Source organism: Macrobrachium nipponense, chromosome 24 (genome assembly GCF_015104395.2).
Source record: "Macrobrachium nipponense isolate FS-2020 chromosome 24, ASM1510439v2, whole genome shotgun sequence".
In the NCBI taxonomy this organism is placed as follows: Eukaryota; Metazoa; Arthropoda; class Malacostraca; order Decapoda; family Palaemonidae; genus Macrobrachium; species Macrobrachium nipponense.
Genome location: NC_061091.1, coordinates 46,702,067 through 46,721,783, shown reverse-complemented (window position 1 = coordinate 46,721,783; position 19,717 = coordinate 46,702,067). Strand labels below are relative to the sequence as shown.

The following is a 19,717-nucleotide window of genomic DNA, read 5'->3' as shown; positions in this document are numbered from 1 at the left end:
CCAGCCCTCTCCGCTTTCTAGCATCTCACTCAGCGCACCGAACACTGGCTTAAGTAAGACATTTTTATCATTATTATTCGTTACTAGTGTATTGCATTTTGTTGCATTCATATTTCATCCTTATGCTGAATTTATTATGAAATAAAATTTTATTCTTTTATGTGAATTGGTACTGCATATTATGGTAAGGATTCTACTGTCTCTTCTTCTCTCCTCACCAATCTCCCAATGCATGATAACTTTAAATTATTCATTCGTTATTCCTCAAAAATATAAATGCTCCCTACCTCCCTCTATCTCAAGTTAGCTGTGCATCACCATAATGACGAATGATTTTATTAATCGTTTATGCAAAATTTGATTGTGAAAAGCTTTGTTCTTTCATTTACTATTTTGTTGAATTTGGTTAAACTATAACGTCACCCAGCACACCCAAGGCTAGCTCAATTAAGACTTTTTTTTTTATTGTTTCTCTTGCATTTGATTGTTTTCATATTTCATCATTATGCTAAATGTAGTATTGGGAAACTCTCCTTTTTATGTGAATTGTTATTTTGGAACAGGTGAGGTCAGTGGCTCCGTCCTTGTCTTCGCAAGATGCCTCAGCTTTGGAATCTACGGCGGCCTCCATGTTGCAGATGATTTCTTGACTGGACCTCTGGTCTGTGGTGATTGCCAAGATAGCTTCTGAAAGGTCCCCTGAAGGGTTGGTGAGTGCCGCCTCGCTTGTCTATTGCAGTCTGGGGGCAAGGCGTTTTCATATTTGGCTCACCTCAATGCCAATTTATGGGCTAATCTTCTTCTGATTAGGAGGGACGTGGCTTTGTCGAGGATGGAGAGATCGCTCGACACCGAGTCTTTGCTGGCATTGAGGAACGGTGATCTGTTGGAGTCACAATTTTTCTTTCCACGGACAGAACTCGAAAATGCGATAGACCGGTGCCGGGCTGACACCAAGGACCAACTGGTGCACCAGGCCGTGTCTAAGTCAGTCTCTCGCCCTCGGAGATGTCCGGCTCCTCCTCCCCCGCTCCAGCAGCAGTCGAGGAGATCATCGCCTGGTAGGCCATCGAGGAGATCGTCGCCTGGTAGGCCATCGAGGAGATTGTCGCCTGGTAGGCCATCGAGGACCTCAAGTTCGGCAGGGCCTTCCCGTTCAACACAGCCCATGTCTCAAGATCAACGTCCGTTACGGGGCAGAGAGGTGGGTGGTAGATGTCCTTCGGGTGGGATACCTGTTGCCCTTCGACTTCTCTCCTCCTCTGACGGACAAGCCACAGCTCAGGAAGACGTATCCTCCAGATTATCTGAAGTTCTTGGCTCTTCGGGAGGAACAGAAAATGCTGGACAAGGATGCGATAGAGGATATAGTGCGTCCGTCCCCGGGGTCTTACAATCACATCTTGGTGCCCAAGGCGTCGGGAGGATGGAGGCCTGTGATCGACCTTGAATCGCTTCATCAGAAAGACATGGTTCAAGATGGAGACCTCACGCTCGGTGTTGGCAGTTGTGAGGGAAGCCGACTTCATGCTGTTGATAGACTTAAGGGACGCATACTTCCAAATCCCTACTCATCCCACATCCAAGAAGTTCCTTCGCTTCTCTCTTGCGGACAAGATCTTCGCGTTCAAAGTCTTGTGCTTCGGGCTGACGACAGCCCCTCACCTGGCATATTAGTCAACCGGAAAAGTTGAACCTCGTACCTACTCAAAGGATTCTCTACCTGGGCATGGTCATCGATACGACAATAGCGAGAGTTTTCCCGTCGGATCAGAGATTGGAGAAGTTGCGGGCTGTAGCGCGCAACTTCCTGTCAAAGTCACATCAGTCAGCTCATCAGTGGCAGGATCTTCTGGGAGTGTTATCTTCCCTGGAGAAGCTGGTCATTCATGGGCGTCTTCATCTTCGGTCTCTGCAATGGAGACTGGGAGAATTCTGGTCTCCGGCGGGGAACTCTCCCCTGTTTATGGTTACTCTGTCTTTGGAAGTGAGAGAAGACCTTCGTTGGTGGTTGGACGACCAGAATCTGTTGAAGGGTGTCCCTCTGCGTTCTCTCCCACTAGACTTCCTTCTGTTCTCAGACGCCTCCCTCGCAGGTTGGGGCGTGCCTCATCGCTTCGGGCGTTTGGGGTTAGGAGGACAAGCAGCAACATCTTGGAGTTGAAGGCAGCTTTCCTGGGTCTGAAGGAGTTTTGGGGGAAGGTAGAGGGTCACTGTTATTCTCATGTTGGACAACACCACAGTGGTAGCCTATGTGAGCAAACAGGGAGGCCTGGTTTCTCAGCAACTTCACGCCTTGACCGTCGAGCTTTACCAGTGGGCAATTAGCAATTTGGTAGAGCTCTCAGCCAGGCATATCCCAGGGAAACGGAACGTGGTCGCAGACAAACTCGGTCGCCGGGATCAGATACTAGGCACAGAGTGGTCCCTTCATCAAGTGGTGGCAGACAAGCTTTTCCAGATTTGGGGGGAGACCCATGCTGGACCTTTTGTGACTCGCTTCAACAGGATGCTATTGAAATTGTTCTGTGGTCCCAGATCCTTTAGCATTAGCATTCCAACATCCCTGGGACAACCTGGAGGTGTATGCCTTCCCTCTGTTTTGTTTGACAAGTTCCCTCTATGACACCAATCACAATACGCGGACCATTTTCCTTAGTAAACAGTAGGTCTTTCCTCACATCTGTCAACAAGGTAATTTGCTCGTATGGATGATATACCGTAAGCGACCAAAACTCCTTCATCCTCCATTGTAATGATCAAAGGTGTAGTCTCCAGTGTGGCACCAGCTTCTCCATGGAACTTAGAATTCCCAGGACTACTTGCCATTGTTTTCCTGGCTGTGTTTGTTTTCCCAGAAAGGCATTCACCACTTGTTTGCATTTCTCTACCCTCTGGTCTGCTGGGTACACTTTGGCTTTTACTGTGTCTATAATCATACCCAGATACACCAGCCTCTGACTGGGATCCAACTTTGACTTCTCCTGATTTATCACAATGCCTAGGCTAGGCCGTGACAAAACTGCAGAAGGGTATCCCTGTCCCGAAGCAATTTTTCTCTGGACTTTGCTATCACCAGCCAGTCATCTAGGTATCTTATTAGCCTGATCCCGAGCATACGCCCATGTCGACACGAGAGTGAATACCCTTGTAAAAACTTGGGGAGACGTTGTCAATATGAAGCAGAGGACTCTTGAATTGGAAAACTTTCTCTGCAAGACTGAGTTGGAGAAATTTCCTGGAGACTGATGGACTGAGAACTGAAAGTATACGTTCTTTAAGTCTATTGTCAGCATAAGTCCTTGTCCCTGACTGCTGCTAGAACTGTCTTTGGGGGTCTCCATTCTGAATCTGGTTTTCCTTATAAACAGATTCAGGTTTTCCTTATAAACAGATTCAATGTTGACAGATCTATAATCCTCCAATCTTCATTGGCTTTGGGGACAAGTAAAATATGGCTGTAAAACCCCCTTGACGGAAGCGATACTTGTTCTACAGCTCCCTTCTCCATCATCACCTTCACTTCCTCTACAGAATAAGAGCTTTCTGAGATTCCTGAGCATAGGAGAGGTGTGGTAATGGTTGTTCTGTCAGGGGTGGGGTCATGTCGAAAGGAATCAGATATCAGACTCAGAGAACATCCACCACCCAACCGCTCTGCTCCAAAGTCCTGCCACACCCTCCAATGATTTGCCAGGCAAACCCCCACTGGTGTGGCTGAGTGGTGAGAGGCACCCATCCTACCGTTTCGAACCTCTCCCCTGGCCCCTAATACCCCTTCCTCTGTTGGATCTATTGTGAAAGGGCTGATGAGCTAACTTCATTGGGGGAGAGGGTCTTGTTGACCTATTAGAGGTGTTATGTCTCACTGGTCTCTTTTGAGGTAATTGTTGATGTTGTCTTACCTCATTAGAATTAGCCTGGCTTCCAGATGTTTTCCTAACTGCCAGCTGGACTAATCTGTCATTAGTATCCATTCTTCTTCTATCTATAGCAGCTTCCAGTATACCCTTTGGTAACAGCAATTGCGACTCTAGGATATCCCCATTCCTCACTGCTAATGGGGAATCCAAATCAATAGTGTGGCTTAATCTAGCCAATGCTGTATCTCTCCTCATCAACAGGATATTAGCCCATACATTGGCCCTCAAATTCATCAATTACGCAATTGCTTTCGAACCCGATTGGAGCAATCTGAAATACATTGTCTCCTCCACTAATTTTCTTGTCGCTTCTGAGGATACAATTTTTGCTACTGCTGTTGACCAAAGGTCTAATCAAGAAGCAGTCTGAAAGATAGACAAAGCAGTTGCTTCCAATGTAGCAGCCTCCTGACAAGTCATCGACGGGCAATCCATCTTAACTTGATCCAAGGTTAATCTTGGTTTTAACCTTACCACATCTGGGTTGATTTGTCTTGAAAGCAAAGAAACTGTAGGTGTCGCATAATATTTCCTGTTTCAGCAATGGCAGGGGAATAAACTTGATCTTAACAAATTATTCCTTCAAGCAATCTGTGTGTTGACATGCTGTAAAACTGACTGCATTACTTGAGCAAGAATCAATTCAATCACCTCCGCATACGAAGCCAGAAACTCCTGGTTTTCCCCTTCCTCCACGTCCAACGTATTGTGTTCGGCTGCAGGAGAAGCTAGTTCACTTCTATCCTCTGACAAACGTTTGGGTGTGTCTTGGCCGTCCAACCCTACGACTGCGGCATCTTTGATCTCTGATGGGCAATGTTGGCTTGATCTTGAATAGCCAGTAGGAGAACGTGAGTGTCTAAATGCTTCTATGCTCGCGGATCTAGAGCGAGAACTCCGTCTATTCCTCCAAGTTGACTGTTCATGTGTAACTGAACTAATTTCCTCTCTATCTCTATTAATATTATTCAAGGTCATTGGACTATCATCTCCGACGGCCATCGGGGAAGTTGACCTTGATCTATCATCAAGGCGAACAACGCCTTCCATCGGCGTATCAGGAAAGGTTACCAACTCTTTATTATTTAACATTTTAATGGGAGCTTTCTCACCCTTACTTCTTATTTTAAAAGGTCTTACAGTAGATACTGGTATACGTTCTCCGTTGGATGCTGCCCACCCACTGTTGATACCCAACGGCAGTGGAGTCTCTACTAAACGTTTTGTCCTCACCGTTGGCATCTCCGCAGCGGTCGCCATTCCAGTGGACGTTAATGCATTCGCCCGTTCGGACGCAAGTAAATTACTTCGGTCGTTAGCGTTAACTTTACTAGCAGCTCTCTTCTTCACTTTGTTGCTGACAGGGATGTGACAGTCCTGGCTCAAAGATGGAGAAGAATTTACTCTTCTCCTCTTGGCACTCGGATCAGTCACGAAGTCCCTTATTCTCCAACGCTTGACTGGTACACCCAGAGACATCACTGAATTTTGCGATAACGCCGAACTAGAGAAAGAAGATGAAAAAGAAGATGATTCACGTCTTTTTCTTTTTGTCTTTCTTAACTATTTTGTCCTCTAGAGCTTGTAATTTCTTGATGACTGTGTGTACCGAATCAGAAAGTGTATTTGCCTCTGGAGGCAACAAGTAGTGAGAGAAGCAGTAGGCTGTGACATCATGGAGGCAGCCATGCCCGTGTGTGATGTCGGTTGCGACGTCACCACACTTGTAGGGAGAGACTGAGCAGCTACTGCTGGTATCCCTGCTTGTGCTGCAAAACTATTTCCAAAGTTCTGCATCGCCGGAAACATCGATGTTGTTGTCGGTGTCGTAGCATTCACTCCCATAAATTTCCGAGCAGGGGGATGCAGAACATTCATTGTCAGTGGGCCCGGGTGGAAACGTGACGCCATATAGTGAGATAGCAACCCTTCCAAGGTTGGTAGGCCTAACGCTGACCAAATTCCTTCCATTCTCTGCGCATCGGGGACTGACATCTGGGACAAAGATGGCGATGCTCCCCCCTCTCCCTGCTGGGAATAACGGAGCATAATTATACATAAAATTACCCAAAACCCCTCCTGGAGTTTCTAATAATGAATCGTTAGAATAAACTGAAGGGGTATGGGAAACATCAAAGGCATATGAAGCAGTCTGATGTATATCGCCAATACAAAAGCAGCCGACGACGCTTGGTCATCCAAAGATGGCAGCAGTCTGATGTATATCGCCAATACAAAAGCAGCCGACGACGCTTGGTCATCCAAAGATGGCAGCGTCTCCTTTCTTTTGTACTGGCCTTCCCCATAAAACTTCCATCTATTGTTCTACCGACCAACCACAGCAAACTGAACAAGGATTAGTAATAGTACATACATTTTCTCTGCACCTACTTCAAATTGGATAAGGATCCATAGATACCGACGTTACAAATCTTGAACAAGAAAACCCACTCACTCCAGGCCATTTCCTTTGTCTCTAGCGAGATCCTGAAGAAATTTCCCTTGGTGAAGCAAAATTCTCCATATCTCACAACGTACACATACCTAGCAGATCACACCCACACTGAGATCACCCAGAGAGAGAAAAAAGGAAAATAGGAATAAAACAGGCAAACTAAACCGAATTTAAACTGATAAAAAGTATTCACATCCTATCTTAATGGCGGTAGGGAAGTAACCGATAGGTCACGGGACACCAAGGGCATTCTGGAAACCACAATACCGCGTGACCTAGTACAGATGCCAATAGTCCCTGGATATCACAAATGTTAAGACCGAAGGTTTGCTTCATATATGAACAAACAATGTTCTAGTTTCTAATGACTATAAATTATTGTGCATCGGCAACATGGATAAAACTCGCCTAAGCTTTTTTGTGCCATCAAACTCGACTGTAAATAAAATTGGAGAGAAAAAAAAGTTTCAATCAAAACTAGTGGGCATGAAAGAACACATTTAACTGTTGTTTTAATATGTACAGCAGAAGGGAAGAAACTTTCACCTCCTGGTTATCTTTAATTGGAAGTTGATGCCTAAAAGAAAATTCCCGAATGGTATCATTGTCCATCTTCATGAAAACATAAACAATGCAAATGGCACATCATTGTTATGTTTCTATTTTATGAAACAATAATGTACATAACCTTTTTAACGATCCATGGAAAAAATGCATTTATTTTGTTTGTATTTCATATTGCGATACTAACATGCAAATATAACATAGGTTAATTTTATATCTCCTGTATGATGCAACCCCTTAAAATTAGCTTCAAAACTAGGTCTTCAAAAGTCCCATGATACATTAATTATGTGACTATATATAGCAACCAAAGGCTAGCCTATACACAGATGGTTTTGTAATTTAGAATTTGTCTTATACTACAGATACAGATATGGGATAAATTCACAAAAATTTGCCATAATTTTTTACCTCATCTTATCTACAGGTAGTCTTATACATGGAAACATTTGTAGATCTTAGGTGACGAGTCCTTTTTAGATAGCAATGTAGTGCTCTGACGGGAAAAAGCAATAACTCTTGAGGGTTGTTGCCGTCAAACTCCTTCAGGCAAGGAATGGAAAACGAGGCAAATCTGTCATTGTGAACCAAGGGATTTTGGGTCTTAACCGCGAATTCCGGGACAAACTCAAAGGCTACAGACCCCTAACCTCCAGTGTGTTTTACATCATAATCTAGGTCACGAAGCTCTCCAACTCTCTTCGAGGAAACCAAAGCCAAGAAGAAAACTGTTTTCAAAGCCAGTTTTCTGTCAGACAATCAGAGTAAGGTCCCGCATAGGAGGTTTGAGTATTCTAGGTGAACAAGGCTGTTCAAAGCTCTTGAACAACATAGAAATTTCCCAGGATGAAGTGATGTCCATGCCTTTCAGATGTGGCAACACAAAGCAGCCCTGTAGCCTTTGATAGCAGACACAGATGCTTCTCAGATCTGAGGAAGATCAGAAAATCAACTATCTGCCAAAGTTCTGAGAGGAGAGAAACCCCACTGATGACACCAATCACAGAAGACAGCCCACTTGCCCTGGTACCCGGGTGATGAAGATCTGAGGTAGCTGGACATCTGAGTCGCTGCTCTGCGAGAAAAGCCTCTCGCTTGCAAGAGATACTGGTCAGTCTCCAGTCGTGAAGAGACTGGGACCTTACTGTCTGGTGGCACCTCTCCATATGAGGTTGGCAGAGAAGGTTGTGCCCAGGGGGAACTTCTCTTGGAATTACTAACAGATGAGACAGAAGGTCAGGGAACTACTCTGCTTGGGGCCACGAAGGAGATACCAGGGTCATCCTGAGATTTCTGGAACCCATCGCTCTGTTCAGGACATGATGGATCAGGCAGAATGGAGGGAAGATGTACACTTCCAGACTGTCCCAAGGATGCTGAAGGGTGTCCTCCGCCACAGTGAACGGATCCAGGACCACCAAAAAAAAGACCTCTAGCTTCCTGTTAAAGTGTGTTGTGAAGAGATCTAACATGGGGTCTTCCCTATAAGAGAAATAGCCTGCCCACTATGTCCTCATGCACAGACCACGCTGTACCTAAAAACATGACTCCGATGACTTAGCTTGTCGGCCACCATATTCCTCCTGGTTGGAATGTACCTGGCCATGAGCTCCACCGAGTTGTCAATTGCCCACTGGTATAACTTGACTTTCAATGAGCGAAATTGGCGAGACACCAGACCCCCGTTTGTTCATATACGCTACCACCATGGTGTTGTCTGACATCAGAAAGAGACAGTGCCCCACCATCCTTTCTCGAAACTCCTAAGACCCAGCAAAACTGCCTTCAACTCCAACACATTGATGTAGAGTTCTTTATCCTGTGTGCTCCATGCCTCCAAGGCCAGGAGCTCTTTGAGATGAGCACCCCAACCTTCGGAGGAGGTGTCCAAGAACAAGAGAAGATCTGGAGGGGGTGAACAAAGAGGAACCCCTGCTGTCAGGTTCTGGACATCAAACTACCACCGAAGGTCACTTTTCACCTCTACTGACAGAGGGACCTGGGCTGAGGGGAATCTCCTGCCAAGGACCGAAACTGCTTCAGTCTCCATTGCAGGGAATGAATGTGAAGACACCCATGAGGAACAGCTTCTTGAGAGAAGACAAGAGACCCAGAACTTGCCACTGGAGAGCTGGTTGTGCACCCTTTGAAAGGAAGGAGGGAGCAACAGTTCTGAATTTCTGTAACTTACGATCTGGCGGAAAAACTCTTGATGATGCTGTATCTATCACCATTCCAAGGTACACAATCCTCTGGCTAGGAAGCAGGCTGGATTCCTCCAGATTTACCATGATACCTAGGTTCTGACAAAACTGGAGAGGGAGTTCCCTGTCCTGAACCAGTTTCTCTCTGAAACTTGCCAAGACCAGTCAATCATGGAGATATCTCAATAGGTGAATCCCCCTGAGCATGAGCCCATGTCGACACTAGGGTAAAGACCCTTATAAACATCTGGGGAGCTGTAGTCAAACTGAAGCAAATGACCTTGAACAGGAAGACCTGCTCCCCAAGGCTGAATCCACCTTAAAGATGGCCTTCACACCAGACTGGTGCAATCTGATAAAGGAGGAGTGCTGACAGACCCTCTTGCACAGTGGCACGACATTATCCTAGCTACTGCAGACAACCAGAAGTCCAGCCACGAGACAGGCAGAAGAGGCAGTAGACTCCAAAGCAGAGGTCTATTGAAAGGTCAGCGAAAGGTCCTCAGCCCTAACCTGATCCAGGATCAAGCCAGGCTTCAGACGAACCACATCTTAATTAACCTGCCTACTTAACAACTGAACCAGACTAGTTGCGTACTACTTCTTATGCTGAACGAGATTAAAGGAAAAGGCAGCTTGAATGATCTGTTGGAATGAAGAGAATTCTCCCGCTCCGAGACCAAAGAATTAACATGCTGCAAAACTGAATGAGCATGCCCAGAAAATGATAGCTCAAACAAATTTATCACATCCATCTGTGGCCCAAGCAAGGCCTCTATGCCTGTAGGCATCATAGAAGACAAAGTCAGTCTCTCTCAGAAAGATGACTGAACTCACGAATGGGATCAATAACCTACATGTAGGAAGAAAGAAACTCCTGACTTTTCCCCATCCTCTAGATCCTGCATCGAAACTTAAAAGTCCTGAAGACGACTGGGAAAGATCCCTATCACTTCCTCTGGTCACTGGAGAGCTCCTCCTTGAAAGATGAATGTAGTCTCTTCCGCTTGAAGGACCACGTCTGTGAATGTAGGAACAGGAATGTGTGTCCATCAGGAAATCATGTATGCGGCTGTGAGACGAACCACGTACACGGTCACACAAAGATGAATGATGTATGCAAGATCATCTGGGAGAAGGGATAGCACAAAATCTTTGCCTAGACAAGTCACAGCCCCTGAATCTGGAAGGCGAACGACAACCATATGTCCTCCTACAAGAATGAGAAGAGGAATGCCAAGGCTTCTTGGTAATTGGAGAAAAACACTCCCTCTCCCAATCATTTGGGGATGTCGAAGCACGCCTGTGATGAGATAAGCGGCTGTTGACAGCCTCACGGCCACATCCGTCAACAGCTTTGCAGACGTCACTAGAATCATCCTTCATAGGCACATAAACACGAGAGAGAGAATCACGCCCATGTATGTGAAGAGGAGACTCACTTCCCTCATGCTCCCAGAAGGCGAAGCAACAGTCCTCAGTCCTCCGTCTAACTCGAGGGCGAGGAGGGGAGTTGAAGGCAAAGATGAAGATGAATTATGATGTTTCCTCGTAAGAGGTACCACAGAACCTCTCCCGAACAGCAGAGTCCAGTTCGTCTACCATCGCCTGCAAGAATATCTCTGATGTATTGACAACTGTCTGGGATGACATCATGGAGGAAGCTGGATGTGACGTCACGGCAACAGGAGTTGGTTGTGTCGTTACATGCAGAAAGGAAGCTGAGAGTGACATTATGGCAAGCATTGGACTCTCAGCCAGAGTCGATTGCTGATGGGGAGATAAAAAGGCAACCCAGATGGCGTCTCAACAAGCGGCAGCACATACAACCCAAAGTAATGGAGGCGCGATAAGGAAGTAGGACTGCTTTGGGAGCCGTAGCTGCTGACATGGAATGGGACAACAGGCCTTCCAAGGATGGGACCCCTCATAGGCCTAAGGAGGCCCACACAGACGCCATCTTGTGTGAATCAGTCTCTGAAACAAAGGAACAAGAAGGTGCTGCCTTCTCCCTCCCCAAAGAGATTTCTCCCCCGAAAGAAAGGAGACAGCATTAAACATATCACCATCAGACTCTCCCGATACTTCCAAAGATGAATCAATGTAATGAAAGGAAGGAGAAAAGGCATCAATGGATGACAATGCAGAAAGACAAAACCTAGAAGAGGAAGCAGAAGCATCTACTTGGGGATGGACCCTTCCAAAGATGGATATGTATACATCCTCCTCTTGTAGCATTTCTTCAACTGCATGTCAGGTCAGGAATGACACTCTGGGCATGGATTGGTTATATTAAAAAAACTAGCACGACACCTACTGCAAGCTGTATGGGAGTCAGTCAAGGTGAACACTAGGAAGTGTAAGCATGGGAATCCTGGAAGGCTGGAACACATGTTGATGGAGGAATCCATGGAATTATGTAAAGCGCACACAGACAACCAAAAACACAAGAAAGTAGGAAGGAATCATGGGCTATCATAAGAGAGAGGAAAAAAAACAGCTTGGGAGGAGGAGAGCTAAAGCAAATGTCCGCTCTCGAAGGTAGTTGAAGAAAGATTGAATGCATCATGGGGTTTATGCATGGTCAGTGACCATTCTCCACCTCTTCTATGCATTAGATGCCAGATGCCACAGATTCCCCGCATATACAATCTTTGATTGTTTTTTAACTGGTTTCCAGCTCTTGCAAAAAAATTTATTGTTAAGACTGAAGGTTTGTTCTGCATATGAACAATATAATTTTACAAAATGAAATCTTGTAAAAGAGGCCCCACAAAGGATTGTAGTCTTTTTCAATTTCTCGTGGAAGGTAGGGAGAATTGCAGAAAAAATTTTTTTTAAACCTTGTTTATTTGTATGCACCTTCCTCTTTCCATGGATGTGTTCTTCTTCTTAAATTGGCTGACCTCAAAGTTTCCCCGGCCTGGGGTGCTGCATCTTTATTTATTTATTTTTTTTTAGCCTGGGTCTTGAAGGTAAATGCCCCCTTTCTTCCTCTCACACTAGGTTGAATCTTCCTTTCACATTGAAAGTGGAAGTTTAGATGTAACATTTAAAAAACTGAGAATGTGTAGAGGGAAGCTTGTGGTTCTAAATAGATACATTTGATTTGATTTGGATACTGAGTCAGAGGAACAAAGATGACATCCAGTTAGTGCCATTCACTTATCAAACAAGATTTAAGATTGTGCATGACCTCATATACATGACCACAGATACATGAAATACAGTGTTAATATCAACGAAACCTTTAGATAACATGCTCTTACCTGCGATGATGTTCTTCTATATACTTCCATCATTTGATTACGCACATCCTCCATGAGATCCTCCATATCAGTTTTATCCATTCCCTCAGTAGAGATAGGGGGTAGGCACGTCACAATAATATGACCTGAATGTGGAGGTATGGCTATAAACAAATAACTAACTATACTGTAATTGCTTATGCAAACCATGGTTTAAGGAATGTTTTAAAATATATACTTGCAATGCCTATAAATGTAGTGATGCATACCTGCATCACTTATTCTGGTAAATTTAATAGATGCAACTTGTATTATGAATAAATTTTGTTATAATGTATTTAGACTCTACCTGGAAGCTACTACATACAAGTTATCATCATCATCATTACTCCGATGAACCCTATTCATATGAAACAAGCCCACAGAGGCCACTAACTTGAAATTCAAGCTTCCAAAGAATATGGTGTTCATTAGAAAGTACATTACATGTAAAATACCAACCAAGGACTGTATGTATTTAATAACTCTACATCCAATTACATGTACTATTACATAGAAAAAACATCACCATCCAGGCTTAATCACATATAGGTACTCTATGGGGAATAATAAGAATCAGAGTAATAATATTTACCATAATTTAGAAACATTGCCGAAACGTTCACAAAAACTTCTTACCTGGATTGAAAACTTTATATGGATGACTAAGAAATCCTCGATAAGACGAATACACAACGGGCAAGATGGGCAACTGTCCTTCAATTGCTAGATGAAAGGCCCCCTTCTTGAATGGTAACATTTCATCTGCCATGTTTCTTGTACCTTCAGGAAACACCCATAACTTAGCCTGAAATGTAGTATGTACTCTCAGTACATTCCAAATATAGTATGTAATGATAAAATTACAGTGGGAAAATATTGAATTTTTTCATACATACAGAAAAATCAAAATGAATGATGTACATAATTTGCCAAGAGTAGCTTTTTCTTCCATAGTTTGGCCAGGTAACAAAGCTGCCACATTACCTTTCTCTTTAACAGTTTAGCTAAAAAGTATCAAGTATAAAACTTTTAAACGTAATTTGCATTTTAACCCTTTAACGCCGAAGGGGTATAATAAAAATCGTCTCCCGTATGCCAGCGGGGTCTGGGAGTGAGCGCCAGAGCGGAAAAAATGTTTTTTTCAAAAAATCACAGCACGCTTAGTTTTCAAGACTAAGAGTTCATTTTTTGCTCCTTTTTTTGTCATTGCGTGAAGTTTAGTATGCAACCATCAGAAATGAAAAAAAATATCATTATCATATATAAATGATGGGATATATGATAGCGCAAAAAAAATGTCATATATAATTGTATTCAAATCGTGCCGTGAGCAAAACGGTTAAAGCTAATGAGTTAATTTTTTCCGTTGTATTGTACACTAAAGTGTGATCATTTTGGTATATAACACATTGTAAAACAATCAAGACAACACAGAGAAAATATTATCACAAAATGATGCATGAATTCATAATGCACGGACTTAAAAAAAAGCGGTTTTCAAAAATTCACCATAAATCGAAATATTGTGCTAGAGACTTCCCGTTTGTTGTAAAATGAAGGTAAATGATTGAATATTACTAGACTGTAAGTGTTATAGCTTACAATTGCAGTTTTCGACCATTTCGGTCGAGTTAAAGTCGACCGAAGGACAAATTTTTTCTATTTACTATTATTATTTATATAAAAAATATTTCAAAACTGATAAAAGCTACAACCATAGATTGTTTTTTGTTGTATTCTATATGAAATTGCACACATTTTCATAAATAAAACTTTAGGTAACAGCTAATTTAAAATGGTGCAAACATTACGACAATCGGACGAAAAAATTTATGATTTTTTCGGAAGTGTTACCGCGAGGACGTAAGGAAAAAGTATATTTCATAAATTCACCATAAATCGAAATATTGTGTTAGACACTTCCAATTTGTTGAAAAATAAAGGTAAATGATTGAATATTAATAGAAAGTAATAGTTTTAGCTTACAATTGCGTTTTTCGACCATTTCGGTCGAGTCAAAGTTGACCGAAGGTTGAAATTTTGGCACTTATCGTTATATGAAAATATTTTAAAACTGATAAAAGCTACAACCATGGGTTGTTTATTGTTGTATTTACATGAAATTGCACACATTTTCATATATAAAACTTTATGTAACGGCTAATTTAAAATGGTGCAAACATTACGACAATTGGACGAAAAAATCTGATTTTTTTCGGAAGTGTTACCGCGCGGTCGTAAGGAAAATGTTTTTTTTTGTACATTCAACTTCCCTGTCAGATATATACTTAGCTATAGACTCCGTCGTCCCCAACAGAAATTCGAATTTCGCGGCACACGCTACAGGTTGGTCAGGTGATCTACCGCCCTGCCGCTGGGTGGCAGGAATAGGAACCATTCCCGTTTTCTAATCAGATTTTCTCTGTTGCCGGTTCCGGCAACATCGTTGTTGGTTCCTCCTGACTTGACTTTCGTTTTTCATTGCCGTTGATCTTCTGGACTGTCTTATTTGGTGACGTATTGGATCTTTGGTTTGACATATGCGTTTGTGGACTGTTTTTTGGATTTTGCTTCGGATTTTTCTCAGGATGTCTGACTCTAACTATGCAATTAGAGTATGTGTGAATGAGGGTTGTAGCGTGAGACTACCGAAGGTTTCGGTAGATCCTCACACTGTATGCAAGCGGTGTAGGGGGAATGAATGTTCTGTATCTAATACATGCAATGAATGTGTGAACATGAGTGAGGAGGAATGGAAGACTAACTTCCTACTTAAGGAAGTTAGAAAAGGATAGGGGTAGAAAAGCTTCCTCCAGAAGCTTGAGTAGGTCTCGCTCTAACGAGCCAATTAATGTAGTAGCACCTAATCCTCAAGTAGTTGTTGCTTACTCCCATACAGTCTCAGCACCTTCTCCCTTCACAGAAACTGCAAATTCATCCATGGAAATTGCAGATTTGAAGGCTGCCCTCAAAAGGATGGAGCTTAAAATGCTAGCTCTCGAAGGTAAGCAAAGTGCAGTGGAAAGTGATTTTAGTGTTCCCAGAGCAGTGGAGATAAAAAGGCTCTGCAACGCTCCCAGGCCTAGACCTCTTCCAAGCTCCCAGGCCCAGAGGAGAAGGAATGTCGAAAGCATTACGGAGGTTATGGAGAATCCCCACCGATCAGGCGTCCCTTCGGCAGGATCTGTGACGTCCCAGACTGCCAAGGATCGCCATTGCAAAGGCATCCTCAAAGAGTGCTTCTCCTCGTCCGATTCTTCATCTCACAGACGAGGGTGGAGTTCGGACGATCTATCGTGTCCTCTGAAGAGGAGTTGGAAAGCTCCCACATTGGACTCGAGCCCTGAACGCTTCCCAGAAGATTCGCCTAAGGATAGGAAGAGAGCTAAGAGAGCCCTGGTTTCGCCTACTTTCGGCTCGGAGTCTCCTTCGTCCTCCAGACCTCCTTCCCCTCCTTCGGACAAGGAGAAGGAAGATTCGACTACTAGAATTCTCCTAAATATGCAGGAGCAAATTTCGTCCTTGGTGGGAGTACTCACGAAGGACCCTCCTCGGAGGAAGGACTCTTTTTCTTCCTATTAAAAGATCATCTCGTCCCCTGGACGTTCCATGCTACAAGCGCCTCTCCTCTACTCCTCGTCCGAGGCGCGAGGCGCCAGCTACATGAGAATCTTCTGACATTCTCCGGTCTCCTGTCAGGATCCTCGGACAAGTGCCAGGCGTGAGACGCCTTCTTCAAAGAGCGAAGTGCCAGCCAGGCACGAATCCCTGAGCAGGCGCGAGTCTCCTGACAGACTCAAGCATGCACCTAAGCATGTGGCGCCAGCCAGGCGCGAGGCGCCAGGTTCTCCCGCATCGCCTTACGAGAGAGGTCAACCGCGAGGCTCCTCTTATTAGCTTTTCGTAGGGTCTTTCTTCTCCTGGCAAAGGCGCAAGATGTCGCACAGGCGGCCATCGCCTTTGTCAGGATGGTTCTGATACTGCGAGAAGCCCTTCTCCAATTGGACAGAGGACTGCTGTAACAGGCAGCTCCTCTCAATGTAGGCGCTTTCCTTTGGTTGATCGCTCTTCTCCCATCAGAACGAGACAGGAGCTTGAGGAGATTCCGGACGAAGAATCACGGGGGGGGGGGGGGGGGGTCGGGGGGGGGGGGGGGTCTCTCTCTCTCTCTCTCTCTCTCTCTCTCTCTCTCTCTCTCTATCTCTCTTCTCTCTCTCTCTCTCTCTCTGGCTACAAAACCTTAGCGGCTCTGTTGCTGCAAGAGTTTGGAGACTCCCTCAGTCCTGCCGCCCCTCCGTCTCCTCGTTCTTTGTTTTCAAGTACGAAGACCTCTAAGTCCTCCTCCTCCCTGAAGATGTGCCCTGCCATTTCCATGAAGAAAGCTCTACAGTCTGTTGGATCTTGGCTCTGCTCCAAGGAGGAAGCTGGAAAGACTGTCTTTGCCTGCCCCCCTCCAGGCTTTCTGGGAGGAGAGGCATTTGGTATGAGACAGGGGGAGCCATGGGACTGGCTCTCCCTGCGTTGGCGGAGGCAGATTTCTCCACGCTTGTGGACTCAGCGAGGAGACACGCCCTGCCTACAGCCAGAACCACATGGGGAATGTCGGAGATGGACCATCTCCTCAAGGGATTATTCCATGTACCGGAAGTTTTTAACTTTCTGGACTGGTCCCTTGGGGCGTTGGCCAAGAAGACTCAAGACCCGGAATTCCTGCGCCCCGAAGTCCTGCATAGCATTTTAGCATGCATGGACAAGGCTGTCCAAGACGGATCTGGTGAAGTGGCCTCTCTTTTTGGAGCAGGGATCCTCAAGAAGAGGGCTGTTTTCAGCTCTTTCTTACAAAAGCTGTCTCTCCGGTTCAGAGGTCGTCCCTGCTTTACGCCCCTCTGTCGAACCAGCTTTTCCCTTCTCAGTTAGTGAGAGAAATTTCTCACTCACTCACTGAGAAGGCGACTCAAGATCTTCTGGTTCAATCCGCAAAGAAGACAAAACCGGGTGTTCCTGTAGTGAAGAAGGAGTCCCGTAATCCACAGCCGCCCTTTCGAGGAGGTTCCTCTTCTCGATCCTCCTCTAGAAGGAAAGGACCTGAGAAGAGAGGAAGGTCATCCTTCAGACCGATTAAGAAGACTAAGTGACGCGTCAGTCCTCCAAACACCAGTAGGTGCCAGGCTTCGGAAGTTTGCAGAAGCATGGGCTGTGAGAGAGGCAGACTCCTGGTCCCTCTCTATCGTAAGGAAGGGATATCTCATCCTCTTCAGAGACAGACCTGCCCTGACTTCTACCCCAAGGGAACTGTCTGCGAAGTACAAAGACCCTGCCCGGAGAAGAACTCTCCTGCATCTTGTAGACCAGATGTTGGAAAAGGAGGCCATTGAATTAGTACAGGATCCCCACTCCCAAGGCTTCTACAATCGCCTGTCGCACTGAACCGTTTCGTAGAGAAGAAAAAATTCTCTATGGAAACAACCGCCTCGGTTCTTGCGGCTCTGCATCCTGGAGATTGAATGGTCTCCCTGGACCTGCAAGATGCGTATTTTCATGTCCCCCTGCATCCTGCGTCAAGGAAATATCTTCGGTTCATGATCCAGGGCAAGATCTTTCAGTTCAGGGCTTTGTGCTTCGGCCTGTCTACGGCCCCTCAAGTTTTCACGGGCCTTATGAGGAACGTAGCACGTTGGCTACATCTGAAGGGGGTGAGCATATCACTTTACTTGGACGACTGGCTCATCAGAGCCAAATCGGAACATCAGTGTTTGGAGGACCTGACAACGACCTTAGACCTGGTACGGTCGCTAGGACTTCTTGTGAACCTCGAGAAGTCACAGATGATCCCCAGCCAGAACCTTGTCTATCTGGGGATTCAGATGGATTCTCGGGGTTTTCGAGTTTTTCCGTCGCAAGAAAGAATTGTTCGAGGCTTGGAAAAAGTCTCAGCCTTCTTAGGGAAAGAACGGAGCTCAGCGAGGGAATGGCTCAGCCTTCTGGGTACCCTTTCCTCGCAGGAGCAGTTCTTTTCCCTGGGGAGGCTCAACCTCAGACCCCTGCAGTTCCACCTGCAGAGGATGTGGGATCGGAAGACAGGAGAACTGTCGGACTTCTTTCCAATTCTCCCAGAGATCAAGACCCACTTGACTTGGTGGTTAGGTCCTCTCAAGAGGAACGAAGGATTGTCCCTTTCAATTTGGGGCCCGCGCCTAGTGTTGTTCTCCGACACCTCGGAGACAGGATGGGGAGCAACATTGGGAACGAAAGAAGTGTCAGGCACCTGGACAGGGGAACAGGTGTCCTGGCACATCAACGCAAAGGAGCTTCTGGCTATACATCTAGCCCTAAAGTCCTTCGAATCAGAGGTCAGAGGCATGGTAGTCCAAGTAAACTCGGACAACACCACGGCTCTGGCTTACATTCGAGTTGGCAAGAGCTCTTTTGATCTGGGCGGTGGAACGAGGCATCACCCTCCTTACAAGATTCGTGCAAGGAGTAAGAACGTAAGAGCGGACTGACTGAGCAGGAAGAACCAGGTCCTTCCAACAGAGTGGACCCTCCACTCCGAAGTTTGCCAAAAGCTCTGGTCCCTGTGGGGGAAACCACAAATAGACCTGTTCGCCACGTTCCTCTCCAGAAGGATGGACAACTTCTGCTCTTCAGTCGAGGATCCCAGAGCCATAGCGGTCGATGCCCTTCTCCTAGATTGGTCGGGCATAGACGCGTACGCCTTTCCCCCATTCAAGCTTCTGGGGGAAGTATTAAGAAAATTCGTGGCCTCGAAAGGAACAAGAATGACCCTCATCGCCCCCTTTTGGCCCGCTCGAGATTGGTTCACAGAGGTACTGAAATGGACGGAGGACTTCCCCAGATCTCTTCCTGAAAGGACAGATCTGCTCAGACAACCCCACTTTGAGAGGTTTCACAAAAACCTCCCCGCTCTCTCCCTGACTGCCTTTCGACTATCGAAAGACTCGTCAGAGCGAGAGGCTTTTCGCGAAAGGCTGCCAGCGCAATCACCAGAGCTCGCAGGTCTTCAACCTTGCGGGTTTATCAATCGAAGTGGGAAGTCTTCCGTAGATGGTGTAGGTCGAAGAAGCTGTCCTCCTCCAATACCTCTGTGACCGACATTGCTGATTTTCTTCTCTTCCTAAGAGAAGAATCGCATTTGGCTGTTTCCACCATCAAAGGATACAGGAGCATGCTCTCCGCTGTATTTAGGAATAGGGGCCTGAAGATAGCGGAGGACAAAGATATTTATGTGGTCCTCAAGTTCCTTACTTCGGACAAGTTCGA

General features: G+C 45.4%; 1 protein-coding gene across 4 annotated transcripts in view; it reads right to left on the bottom strand.

Moving 5' to 3' along the window:
- LOC135205598 (1-acyl-sn-glycerol-3-phosphate acyltransferase alpha-like) overlaps positions 1-19,717 on the bottom strand; it is a 173,796-nt gene that overhangs the window by 27,626 nt on the left and 126,453 nt on the right. For all 4 annotated transcript variants that reach the window (XM_064236369.1, XM_064236371.1, XM_064236370.1 and 1 more), the window contains exons 4-5: positions 13,073-13,241; positions 12,416-12,540 (exon numbers count right to left, since the gene is read on the bottom strand). In XM_064236369.1, coding sequence (XP_064092439.1) covers positions 12,416-12,540; positions 13,073-13,241 — 294 coding nt within the window. The remainder of the gene's footprint in view (positions 1-12,415; positions 12,541-13,072; positions 13,242-19,717) is intronic.